The sequence below is a fragment of the Gallinula chloropus genome, assembly GCF_964237585.1.
Source record: "Gallinula chloropus genome assembly, chromosome: 12".
NCBI lineage: Eukaryota > Metazoa > Chordata > Aves > Gruiformes > Rallidae > Gallinula > Gallinula chloropus.
This window is the reverse complement of record NC_140097.1, coordinates 19,320,977-19,335,521: the sequence shown is the minus strand read 5'-3', so window position 1 is coordinate 19,335,521 and position 14,545 is coordinate 19,320,977. Positions and strand designations below refer to the sequence as shown.

General features: G+C 37.0%; 2 protein-coding genes across 2 annotated transcripts in view; one reads left to right on the top strand and one right to left on the bottom strand.

Annotated features, from left to right (window-relative positions):
* CENPP (centromere protein P) overlaps window positions 1-14,545 on the bottom strand; it is a gene marked incomplete at both ends in the record, with an annotated part of 136,337 nt that overhangs the window by 95,780 nt on the left and 26,012 nt on the right. The window lies entirely within an intron of this gene.
* OMD (osteomodulin) lies at window positions 1,879-4,469 on the top strand (the record flags this gene model as incomplete). The annotated part of the gene is made up of 2 exons (XM_084269728.1): window positions 1,879-2,812; window positions 4,150-4,469. 2 exons carry the CDS (start codon window positions 1,879-1,881, stop codon window positions 4,467-4,469), a joined length of 1,254 nt encoding a protein of 417 aa, XP_084125854.1.

The following is a 14,545-nucleotide window of genomic DNA, read 5'->3' as shown; positions in this document are numbered from 1 at the left end:
ACATATGATTATAGAAGCACAGGAAAACTATAAAGAAAACTTTTTCTTGATTAAGATTGTGAACGCTGTGTGTTGCAACTGTTCAATTGTATTTAACTTAACGCAGAGGAACAGAAAAATGAAATCTTTATCATCATTACTGCATTGTACGAAGTCAGCTATGTTTGGTGCAAGACATACAAAAAGATAAAATGCCATAGAAAACAGTCACCAATGCCACCTAAATTGCTATTTTACATAAAACACAGTATTTCTAAGTAATCTATTTCTACGTTCTATTTATAGAAGCTATATATATATAAAAATATACATATAAAAATATATATATTAACAAAAATAGTTTAAAACCAAGAAAAATAGACACAAGCTCTGTCTCGGCTACTTAGTAATGGCAGCAAAATTCTTCACAACGAGTGCAGAACAATTCTAACTTCGATTATTTTTGTGACATGCTGGAATTCCACTGTGGTGGTTTGACCCAGGCTGGCAGCCCAGGTTTCTCCACAGGCTGCAGGGCATCTTTCTCTCAGGCACCTGGGGCGCCTCCTCCCCACCCCTTCCCTGGCCTTGGTGCCTGCACAGTTCCTTACATCTTCTCTGGGGGAAAAAAGCGGCTACTGGTGGGTTTTTTTCCTCCTAAATGTTATTCCCAGAGGCGCTGTGACCATCACTGATGGGCTTGGCCTTGGTCAACAAGGACTCAGGCCTTGAGTCACATGGTGGTTACTCTCTCAGGCCTGCAGAAAGCTTCTAGCTGCTTCTTGTAGAAGCCACCCCTGCAGCCCCCACTTCTCCACCAGAACCCAGTCACACAACAGGGTCCTGGGGGACAACAAGTTTAGCATCATCCACCGATGTGCCAAAAAGGCCAAGAGTGTCCTGAGGTGCATTAAGAAAAGCGTGACCAGCAGTTGAGGGAGGTTATCCTCCCCCTCTACTCTGCCCTGGGGAGGCCACATCTGGAGTGTTGCATCCCGTTCTGGGCTCCCCAGTTCAAGACAGACAGGGAGCTACTGGAGAGAGTCCAGGGGAGGGCTACCGAGATGGTTCGGTCTGGGGAAGGTGCTGCCAACACCCACGTGGAAGACTTCTCCACCGGAACCCAGCCATGCAAAACTACAACATCCACCCTTAAAGATTTTCAAGGCTCACCCAAATTCCAGGCTGTTCTAATCTGCTCTTGGGATATGGAAACCCTTGGAGACCCAGACTGGAGTACAAGATCACCAGAAAGTCCCTTCCAGACAACAATCTATGATACTATTGACCACGCACCATTTGTTCAGTACAAGTTCATAGTAAGAATAACTAACACATTTGCAGAAAACCTTTTCATTTTGATGGAATTTAATGAGGTTGTGTTTCCAAAGATCTGAGGAAGAAACATTGCCCAGGAACTCCATCTGCACCCATTTAAAATTAACTTGTAAGGCTCACCCATTACACTGGAAAGAGAGCACACCTCAAATGGCCAATACAAACCCCAGACTATACCAACTTTTCTAAAAACTCCTGCAACTTCTCAGTAATAAATTGAAGTGAGAAAGGAATGAAGACCACAACTTTTTATACTGACAGCTGTTAACGGTTATGCTTCAGCACAGCACAGGTAGCAAGCTGTTACTTGCCTGAAGTCAGACAAGAAAACTTATATTTACTTCAGGGATAGCATACTCATTTATGGTTGTTTACTGAGAAAATACTGATTAAAACTTGTTTTTGCTAATAATGTCACTGACAACGTTGTCAAAAATGCATTATTCTACTTAACTTTACATTGCAGCTTCTTAAAACTGAAACTTTTGTGTGACAATTTAGGACTACTTAATAAGCATCTTTTTCCTTCCCATCAACAGGATATAACACACAAACTTAAGTATGGGGATTCTGAGCCAGCTATCAATCATTCACCTCCTCTGGGCTGCTATGGTCTTTTGTCAATATGAAGACTATGATTTTGAGGACGAATATGATGATGAGCCAAATCATCAACATCCGTATTATTTTAATCCAAATACACAAGCTGAAGTTCCTCACTTGCCTTTTCCAGTTGTGTGTGCCAGAGAATGCTTTTGCCCATCAGCTTTTCCATTATCAATGTACTGCGATCATCGTAAACTTAAGATGATACCAAATATCCCAAGTCACGTCCAACAACTTTATCTGCAACACAATGATATTGAAGCTGTGCCTGCAGGACCATTCACTAATGTTACCTTCTTAAGAGAAATTAACCTCAGCCACAACAAAATTAAATTTCATATGATTGACCACGGTGTTTTTGCCAAACTTTCCCACTTAGTGCAACTTCATTTACAGCATAACGAATTAGAAGAATTTCCATCCCCACTACCCAGCTCTCTAGAGAGACTTCTCCTTGGTTTCAATAGGATTTCTCAGCTACCTGGAAATGCATTGGAAGGATTACCCAATGTAACCATGCTTGACCTTTGCAATAACTTTCTTGACGACTCGGTACTCAAAGGAAAACCGCTCTCAAACATGAAAAATTTAATGCAGCTCAACTTATGCAACAACAAATTGCAGACTATGCCTCCTGACCTACCATCATCACTTATGTACCTGTCTTTGGAAAATAACTCTATTTCTTATATTCCAGAAAACTATTTCAACAGGCTACCAAAAATCATTGCTCTAAGGATGTCCCACAATAACCTGCAGAACATTCCACGTAACACCTTTAACCTACCTAACCTTGTAGAACTTAATCTTGGACATAACAAATTGAAACAAGTATTCTATATTCCAAGAAGTTTGCAACATTTGTATATTGAAAACAATGACATTGAAAGTACGTGAATAGCTGAAAATCTTTCAAAGCAAAAAATTTAGTAGGTTTTGGCTGTGGTTGTGGGAGGGGGCAAGTTGAGCATATTTTCCATCCAGAATTAAGAACTCTTAGCCTAGATCAAAAGTTACCAGAAACAGACACAAAGATACCCAAAGAGCTGGAGGGGCTATCCTATCAAGGCTGGCTGTGAGTTAGGCTTGTTTAGCCTGAAGAAAAGGCTCCAGGGAGACCTAATGGCAGCCTACGAGTATTTAAAGGGGTCCTACAGGAAAGTGGGAGGACTGTTCACTAGGGAGTGCAGGGAAAGGACAAGAGGGAATGGCATCACGCTGAAAGAGGGTGGGTTTAGATTAGACATTAGGAACAAAATCTTTAGAAGGAGGGTGGTAAGACACTGGAATGGGTTACTCAGAGTGGCTGTGGACACCCCATCCCTGGAAGTGTTTAAGGCTGGGTTGGATGGGCAACCAGATCTAGAGGAGGATGTCCCTGCCCATGGCAGGGGTTTGCAACTAGATGATCTCTGAGGTCCCTTCCAACCTGAAGCATTCTATGATTCAGTGATCTCTTGTTGCATCCTTTCAAGGACCTGCCAACATACAACTTCTCAGGTCATATATAAACCAAGCACAGAATCCATCAGACAGACCCCATTTGCATGTTGTTCAAGAGGTACTCTGATGTCCTGCTTTGCAGAGAAGTGAGCTTGAGCTATTAGTGCTCTGAACTACTTAGTTCATGTGGAACTGAATCAAAGTTCATACATATTGTACTTCTCAGGAGCAAATACAGTTACATAGCATTTGATCTGCTTACAGTGCAGGAAAAGTATCATCTTGTCTTGTTGAAAAGAGAATGTAAACACACCCTCTGTTAGTTGAGAGCAAACCATGATGAAATTAGAAAGGATTTTATTTTTGCATCTTACCCCTAATTTGCAGGTTTTTTAAAAAGTTACACCAGGTTTTCATATAACAAGTTAAACTTCTGAAACTTGCTTCTGATTAGGCAATTGATAAAAATATAAAGAAATAGTATAAAGAAAATATAGAAGAAATTATTAAAATAGCCCATTCACTTAAAATAATAATCATAAATTGCAGTGGTAGTCATGTACTTTTTTTGGTTACCCCATCACCTTACCATTTGCAAACCCCAAAATTGTTATAATTGTTATCTACAAAAACAATTTAACCCAAAGTGGTGTATAGTGATATTGGGCACCACAGAAGTATTGTCTGTTTAAAGTTTAAAATCCTCATAACTTTTAACTTTGCAATAGGACTTAAACATAACTATTTTCTGTATTTAAAATTAGATTTTTCTTTCTCTTACAGACATAAATATTACTTTGATGTGTCCATCTATTGATCCAATGAACATCAACCAGTTAACCTATTTAAGGGTCGACCAGAATAAGCTTACAGTTCCAATAAGCACGTACGCCTTCTTTTGCTTCCCTCACATTCGAACCATTTATTATGGTGAACAAAATGGCAACCTCAGCAAGGCAACTCAGCTAAGAACACCAGTGTTTCGACGATTTTTAACACCAGAAGAGTATGAAGAAGCAGAAGACAATCATGAAACACATGATCATGAAACTGAGGAAGACCATGAAACAGAAGACAGCTACTTTCATCCTTACTTTCAATGAAGTAATCATTGTTAACGAGCATATACGGGAACTCTTCCTTAGTCATGGTGTATTCATATCACTTTTAGAACAGTTGGATAGGTACAGAAGTGGAGTAGTGATGTAGTAAAAACCATAATACCAGGAGCAAAGAGCACTCACTGCAGCACTAGAGAGCAGTCTAATATATAACCTGGGTTGATGACAGACATCATTGGGTGTGCAGCTAAGCTGAGGAAAATTGACCTCAAAAAGCTTCTGTGTTCTAAAGTGATTCAACTTTCAAATTTACTGAAATACAAATCAATATCACGCTCAATAAGAATAAGTGGATTAGGCAAAAAATCCATCCAGCTATGCAACCTGCCACTGACAGTAGCAGCAAATAGACACACTAGAGAAAAGGAGAGTAAGAACAGAAAAACACTTTCACAAGATCCCTCCACATCTTCCAAATATAAGAAATGTTTCTCCTTCCAACTTCTTATTGGACAGAAAGATCACAAGCTTTGAGTTTCAAATCTTCCTCATATTATGTTTGCAGTGTCATACCCAAGATGTATTATATTTATCTCTCAGCTTGTACCACAATTATCACAAATGTTTCAAAGGAGATATTAGTTGATCAGTAATACAGGCAATAAACCTTTTCTCAAAGGTCTAGGGTCTAGAAATAAGGACATACATTAGTGCAACTGAAATATTAGGATATACATTTTCTCCTATTCTTTAGATCACAGCATTTTAGAAGGCACCTAAAACTAATGCAATCCTTTTATTAGAACTGTTCATCAAGCAGAGCATGTACAAATAATAGCATACTAGGATTTCTAAATTATTTAGACCATACTAGCACAGCTGATACCAATTAGCTATAGTCTGCTTCAAAGTAGAACAATGCTTTAAGCAATCTAAAGAAAAGTACTTTATACTATTAGAGCTATGCAAATTTTGTCTTATGCTTAGAATCAGATCCAAATAAGGACATAAGCTATAGGACACATTAAAGAATTTAAATAAAATAATGCAGTACCTTTTCAGCACTTTTTTCCAGCACTCTTCTTAGCAGTGAGGAAGAATTAGTGTTTTCCACAAGAGAAACAAATGCAAGAAACAGAACTATACATCATACTACCAATTTTACACCATACTACCAATTTTACAAGTGTAGAAAAACTAAAACCCTATATAAAATTATTTTTCAAATTTGTATTTGAATTTCTAGTGTTTCAGACAAGCTTCTTTTGTTGTACAAGTTCAGTTAGTTTTTGAAGCCCATTTTAGTACATTTCAGGTTCTGATGCAACAACTAAAGTGATAACAAAATGAAAATACTTAACGACACTTTTTTAATGGAAGAAATTCCTCAGAAGTCCACGAACAGAACCTTTAAAAACATATATAAGTTTTAAGAACAATTGGTTGTAAAAATTTGTGGATACAAAATTTAATGTATCATATTAATTTCTGAGTCTTGGGTCAACTAAGTCTCTTCTTTGTCTCCTTCCCCTTATCCTTATCTACTTTTTCAACAGATATAATATTTATGGCAAAATATTTTACGGTCACCCCACTAATGTACAGTGCTGCAGAATTTATCTTTCTCTTTAAAAAAAAAAAGTCTGTTAACATGTATCAATCTCACATATCTCTATCTTCCTGAAGGAGGACTATATGTTTGTATTCATTACTTTATTTAAATACTCTTATCAAAACTGTATCTTATATAATGCATATAAATTTAAACATAAATAGCTGTAACTGTATCCTTTTGTTAATATATATGTCTAGCATATTACCTGTAGGGAACCTTTAAAATTTTTCATCTATTTCAGATATTAAGCATAAGTGACTAATGCACAAAAGACAAAGTTAAAGTAACCAGGCTTTTTAAAAAGGCTTGCTTAGCTTTGAAAAAAAGAGAACACTATTCAAATAGACCATGAGTATTGTATCTTTTAATATGAACTTTCTGTTTTTTAAAGCATTTATGAAACAAAGCTTAGCTTTAAAGTAGAATTAAAGATATTGACTTTATAGCAACTACTTTTATACTTAAATGTTAAGAAATATATTAGTCAAATTAATGATCATATTAAAAAACTAGAACTCTCTTATTACTTGAAATTCATTCAGATGGGACGTGAGAATTGTATTACAAGCAGAACCACTGTATCTTACTTTTCATTCAATTAATTATATTGGACCTCATCTGTGGCAAATACAATTCTAACCACTAAAAAGATTTTAGGGTGCTCAGGGAACTAAAGATTTATGACTGTATTAGATCCGAGAAGTTATAAAGCACAGAATTAATGGATAGATAAATGCAATTTGCACTGGTAAGACCCGATATGGCTTCTGTAAAGCCATGATGTTTTTACCTTGCAAATCTCTTGGAGTTATCTGAAGGAATCATGAAGGCTGTGGAAAAGGAAGACCCTGGTCCAAAGAGCCTACAAAAATTACTGAACGGTTTTTAAGGAAATTCAACTGCCACTGATGAAGGGGTGACAGCAAACAAAATCTAATAAAATATAAGAAACTGCATAATAATAAGTGGTCAGTTCTTGCTGTGGACGGAGCCTGGCAAAGGGTCTGTGCTTGAATATATTCAATTTCTTACACTCGCAAAAGGATAGACAAATCAAGCTGAGAACTGAATGACAACAAAGATTGCCAATTGCCAGCAAAGAACAACTGTAAAAGGAGCTCAGGATGCTGACGTAAGCACGGAAATTCAATACTGTTAAATGAAAAGTGATATCCATGGAAAAGATGATACTAACTTTGTATAAGAACCAATGAAGTATGAGCTCACCACCACCACTAAGGAACAAGACTTGGAAGCCATAATAAGCAGTTCAATGAGAACACTAGCTTAATACCTAGTAGCATTAAAAAGAAAAATGAAACATAGAGAGTAACTAGAAAGAGAAAACAAGAGACAGCACAACATCGCTATAAATCCATGCTTCACTCAGACTTTAAGCATAGTAAGTACTGATTTTCAAGCCCTTCAGGTAGCTGCAATAACTGTACATAGCATAATTAAAAGGGATAAGAGAAAGGTAATAAGATCAGGAAAGGCAGGTAATAGCTTCTATACAAGCAACATTGAGCAGGCTAGAACTCAACAGCTCAGGAAAGAGATGGCTGAAGGCAGACATAAGACACCCACAAAATAATGAGTTGCATAGACAGGATGGGTCTGGGTATCAGCTGCTCCAGAAGAGGAGAAAGGAGCCTTGAAATGAAGCTAGTACATACCAGGTACAATCTAGGCAAACAGAAGTTTGTGAGCAATGAGTAGTCAGATCATCAAAATGCACGCCTGAACACAGCATCCATTTTACACATGGTTTCAAGGGAAGACCAAATAAGTAATTGCATTTCTTGGAAGAGATCCATCACAGGTTGTTAAATAGACAAAGCACAGTAGGTACAAAAGTGCTGAGCTGAAAATAGCTGGAGAACAGAACATTTGCAGACAGGATGACACAAGAATAACACATGCTTGTCCTGTTCTGTCTTCCCCAAGCACCTGCTTATGGCCATGGTCTTAGACCAGGTATTGAACACTAACCTGCATCTTGAATTTCACCCCCAGTTCTATATACTCCTTGCTCTTCACTACTAGCATATGCTTATTGCCTTGATATAGTTGAATTTAAGATTTTACATTAAGCACTACCAACTATGGTTATATTCCAAGGCATAATCTTGGTCATTAACTTTGGGAACAGCATATCTAAAATGCTCCATGTTGCAGTGTTCTATAGCATCCAGGTACATCAAGTAGCCTAACTCCTAAGTGTGGAGCTCTGTATAAATTGCATCATACCACAACATAACTACATAGATTTTGGTATCAAAACGTACTTGCCTCATGTTTGCTGTAGTGTTTATTTTCAGAATATTATGTATACTTAGCGAGAAACAGATTCATAAACTAAGACATGAACATTAAGTAACACACTATATATTTTACCAGTAACAACAAAACCTAAGAAGTATCAAACAGCTTAATTAGTCTATTTACAGCAGAGTCAGTAAACACAGAAACAAAACCTGATCTGTTTTACAATATTCTGTCTGCATCAGCAATAAAGGTGACGCATCAGGGTGTAGCAGTAGAGCAAAATGCTTGTCATAAGGCCATGAGACCCACCCTCTTTTTTTTGAGGGAGGGAAGATTTACTTCTGACTGGTATGAGCCACTGAAAATCCATTAGCAGCTGGAGCACACCAGGTGCACCCCTAAATACATACAACTCCTGGTTTGCTAGACCCCCCAAAAATAGCCCACATACTTCAGAGTGTTGCAATGTGAACCAAGGTGCAGTAAGCTCTGCTTTCCAGGAGATTCATTTAAAAAATGCACTCCTGGTCCCAATTAACACACTAACAGAAACATAACCAGAAACCCAGCAACTGAGAAAAATTAAGTCTCAGTTTTACAATCAGCTTTGGACAAACTATTCTGAAAAACCCTGATTTCCAAATCTTGTCCATGTAAACAAGGATGGAGCCTTCTTGAACTTTAAGCTAAATATTATCAGAATCACAGAATTGTAGGGGTTGGAAAGGATCTCAAGAGATCCTTGAGTCCAACCTCCCACTTCGCATTATCCACAGTGCGCAACAATTAGCATGGTTATATTACCACACTGAAGAGCATTTGATACCCATGTAAACCTACAGCAGAAAAGCCTACCAGATTTCTTGAAAATATTTGCTTATGACTAAAATCTCATCCATAAAATTAAAACTCTCTAAACTACAACAAAACCTCCAATTTTTTTTTCACCAAATTTATACAAGAGGCTACTGTAAAAATAAAAATAGAGAAATAACAGTAGTTTAATGCCTTTCTTCCTTTAGCCTCAAAATAGTAGTAATATAATTTGCCTTTTTCCATTATTCTTATTGTTGGTATTTAATACTTACAAGGCATACTTTCTGAGATATTTACTTCCGTATTCTGATAATGTTACATAGATTAGGAAAGAAACTCCTTTACAGTAAACAGATGGTTTACGTTTCAACTTTTCTGACTACTTTTAATGTATTCACATTCCACTGTTACCCTACAAATCAATTTCCTTCGTTTTCCAACTTGATCATTGCAAGTAATAAACATAGGAATGTCCTATCTGAAAAACATTAATGGAGAACATGTTATTTTTTAAATAAAAAGTTACACACCACAAAGATTTTGCAATCATTTTCTAATACTATGGCAAGAGATTAATTTTTCAGCTATAAATCAGATTGTGTATACAGTATTGGCAGTTATGAAACTTCACAAACATACACATTTATCCTAAAATGTTTTAAACCATTTTGACCAAAAATTTCTAACAACCTGATTAAAGGAAAAATACATTGTACCCATAATTCATTGCATAAATTAAACATTTACAGAGAAAAAAGAATTCAATCTTCCCCTATTGTAAAGCACAACACAACGAAAAATAGACAAATATGAAGATCAGCCATAAATACAGAGTGAAGTAGATGCTACAAATAACAACAGGTACAGATATAACAGGAACATCAAAGTAAAATACATTAGGCAAATTAGACTCGGAGTCCTGACTCTAGTGTCCCTATAGACATAGTAATGGCTCTCAACAAATTATTAAATCCTTATAAAGAAGTAATATGAATTCAGGAAGGGATTCTAAGCCATTTTAATAAATAGAGTTTGGTTGGCTTTTGATTCAGGATATAATTCATGATATATAGGTGAAGTTCAGATGAACATGTGTTCAACAGAAGGGTCTGGTTAAATAGCATACTGTACTACCACTCCAGTTTCCATTTGTATTTATTAACTGTGTTGTGATTTGTTTACTCTTATGCCTCACTTTAAAAATGTGCCTTGTTCATTTATAACACACTAACTTATACAAGGAGTCTCCTTTCTAGAAACACAAGGAATAAAGGTAATGTCTTCAGCTTTAAAAAATTCTGAGTATAAATCAGGAACACATGGAAGGATGTTCATACAATCACTAGGTCATTTTTCAACTGTCTCTATTTCACAGCTGCTGGCCCTGACAGTGACCTAAACTTAATCTAATTCACTAAGCACTGGAAACTGTTGCAACTTTTCATAAAAATACTGGAGGGTTTTATGCATAGCTACTTCATATCTGAAACTTTTCTTGGTCATTCTGAATCTTTAGAAGTGTTTTCAGGGTTCTCTAAGACATGATGACCATATTTTTCACATTTACTACTACCTCTGAACCCTCCCCCATCCTTCAAGTACACTGAATTGGACTAGATTTTGCCTAATACTACACAACTCTTCGATAGTATCGCCTTCAGCCCAGTTTCTGTGCACTGCTCCAAAACAAATTAAGAGACAACTTCCTCCAGTTTTCCTACTCTGGCTTTTTGCACCAGAACGAATGCAGCTCCAACATAAGCACACAGATTAAACTGCCTTAAAATTATGTTTACACTTCTCTTTCAGGATCTCAACAAAAAGTAGAGGGGGATGCAGTGGTCTCAGAAGTTCCACATTACCTATGCGTACAGCAGACAATACATACTGCAGTACCAAAGAGATTAAAATAATTTAGAAGGTAAAAATCAGTCAGACCACAGAAACAGTCAAGCAGAAGAGTGTGTGTCAGAAAAAAGAAAATGATACAGATAAGAAAAAAAACCCTAAGAAAATAAAGACAAACATTTAGTTCACTTTTAACATCACTTCATGCCTTGATTCTCTTGAACCGTGAATCTGTGTTTCACTGCTTGCACATTATTTTGTACATCGTATTAGACTACTTCAATGTACTCTATAAAACCTTTATAATTATTCAAATGCAGAGCAACTGGTCAACACTAAGTGTTCATACAAAAGAGATGCTAGGGAAAACTGAACATGTTACCTTCCACATGAAGAAAAAAATTGTGTCTAATCTAATTTGTCCCCATCACATTTCTACCCAAGAGAAGACACTAATTTTTTGAACATTATGTGTGATTCCCAATGTTAAACAGGCATGAGGAAGCTAAGTAATAATCTGTTCTTCTTTCTTCCAAGAACACTTAACAATAATAAAACCCAGGAACTGCAGAACTTGCCAGTATTGTCCTTTAGAGACTATGATACAAGATGAAAGCCAAGGTCTTTAAGCAGCTGCAAAAATACATTTTCTGTGCCTAAATATAGAACAAACCTGAGTATTTAGAACTGTAAAAAAAAATCTCAGCTTTAGTTTATTTCATAAGGAACATCTTGATAGCAACCTTAGTGCTTCAAAGTCCTATTAACCCATGCATCCCAGCAATAAAGTTCTCCCTCACATCTCCAAATTCTTGTTCTTCCCTCCCATCACACAATCACAGGTCTTCTATATAGGCAATGCCAGTCCCTGCTTCTGCATAATTCCTACAGGCACCCCAGAGAAGTAATTTCCAGCTACCAACCTCACAGAAAGAAAAGGCTACCTATCCTCACTGCTACTCTGGTTCATTTCAGGTCAATCAGTTCTTCAGCATCTTGTGGAGGTTTACCAGGAATGAGACATAAGCACCTCAAACTAGATCTATCAGCTACCAACCCTCAGTTCCACTACAAAACACATTCCAGCATTTCAAAGCAATGCTAGGAAAGGAAAGCTGTCTCCTACACGTTATGTAAGAACCACTCAACACCAACATGGTAAAAAGGTAATTAACATGGTAGCACCTATGAAGCACCAAAGAGACAAACTTGCCCTCCCATTTATATCAGTTTAATTTTTCTCTGGCAACACTGGAGAACTGCTTGTGGCAGGTTTTGCAGTGTACTCCTGCATGGTTAGTTTTGAAGGAAAAATTTGTTTTTTGGTCAGCCTTTTGAAGTGTTAGTAGAAAGGTGAGAAGAGAAATGAACTCATCGTATTAAAGCTTTGAGCAGGGCGGAATATATGAGGCCGCTTCACGTACAAGATAAATAGACAGAGCTGAACATCAGCCAGTTCAAATAACTCACAAAACCTGCTCATCTGCCTGCAAAACAAAATCTTTCCTCATCTCCTCTAGGATATTTTCAGTTTGACTTTTCACTTTATCTGTTCTTGACACATGAACACTACTAAATAGTATATTCCTTCCCAGCTGCTGAACCTTAATTTTGATCTTCTGCCATCCATCCCCACTCAACTTCTCTCTTTTTCTCTCCTGAAAGCCCCTTTATTCTTCACAGTCTATCACAATAGAAAGCAACAGTGGGGAACAAATTTTACAGCTACTCTGGATGTAACCTTTTCCCCCCTAAAGCTAAGTTTTTTCTGAAAGCAGAATCCAGAAAGCAAGTGTCCCTTGTTAGATTAACTTGGATTCTCTCTTACTAGAAGAAGAAAGAAAAAGAAGTCTTGTACTTCATTTACACCTTCAGATACCTTTCATAGTCTCACAAAACATATAAAATGCCTACCATTTCAGGTGAAAGTATTTTGTGGGGATATCAGTCCCCAAAACTGTGTTCCCATGGGTAAAACCAAAAATGGCACACGTGACAAATCAGAAAGCATAGCATAAACACATTATCAAGAGGCTCTTCAAAAACTAGATCTCAATTAGTTAACAGAGTTTGTTTAGGTTTTTGGAAAAGAAACCACCTTCTAAGTACACCGATCCTTATAACTAAGAGTCCAAGAAACAGGTACCTATCTATCATGCTGCTAAGCACTAACGATGACTAAAAAGCACATCCTGCTTGCCAGGGTGAAGGCTTCCCACTAGCTTCCCAACTGCCAATGCATATGAACCACAGTTTTCATTTCAAATCATGTGGTTACTGCGGTTATTTTGAGTAACTTCGAACTGGAATAAAGCAGCACTGTTGCTGAAAGATGCAACACTCTCCTTTCTCATTTGCAGCTACTTGTGCTGTTCCCTTCCTTGTGCTGATACGAGCATGTCACATGTTCAGACAAAAACAGTTTCTACCTGAATTTATTTGTTGCTACGTTTTTTCTTCCTGTCACAAAGGATGACAAGCAGACAACATATGTGACAGAATTTTATTTGGCACTAACAGTTTGAAGTGACAGTAAAACTATAGAGTAAGGTAAACCTTGGTTACATCATGCCCAAGTAATTACTTCATGTATCACTTCAAATTTATTTGAAAGCAAGCATTCATGAGTTTCTTCTAAGTGCTTGGATAACAACGACGAATACACACATTACACAATGTTTTTGTGGTAAGCATACCACTGAAATCTTGTGACCCTGATGAAAACAGACTTTTGACAATGTTTTCTGCAGAAGCTGTTCCTGAAGTCTCCTAATGTTACAGAGCCTCTTCTCTTGCAGATAAAAGCACGTAAGAGCTTTTTTGCATGACAAATTCATAAATTTTCAAGGCTGCATTTATCCAGTAACTATCCCTCATTTTTTAAAATTGTCATATATAAGGGAACAGCTAAGCTATTGCCCAGGTATTCCATGAACATAGCTATGAAATCTAGGATTTCAGTACTTAGAAAATAAATTCTCATAACAAATATATTTATTACTTTATATCATGCTTTCTGTTTCAATACTTAATACCTTTCCCTTAGAACAGTTATCCTTTGATTACCCTTCAAGCATTGGAAAAAAACTTGATACCCCAGAGCCAGATGAAATCTTAACATAGATGTTTGGTGGGGGGTAGCAGTTGAAAAGAAGAAAGTACAAAGCAAAGCTGCTGTCATTCCTTCTGAAAAACACACAAAACCATGAGGGACTGAAGATGGTATTGATGCCGCAACCTTTTTCTCTCTTCCTCCCTAAATCCACCCTTTTACACAGAGAACTTCTGACTTAAAGTTCCTATGCAGCAGACAACATCTTAACATCCTAGTCACTTGAAAACTTGTTTTTATTATTCCAACAGAACAGCAACCAACATGGTTCAGAGTCCAAGTTCGATTACTACTGAGCCTGTTCCCCTTACAGGTGAGTTATATAGTTACAGCAAAATCATAGAGTAAGCTCTAAGCCTAACGAATGACATTGTTTAATTTGCATATGAGCTGAGCTAAAAGCATTCGCATAATATCCTAATGGTTCAGAAAGTGGTAACCGATTACAAACTAGAAAGA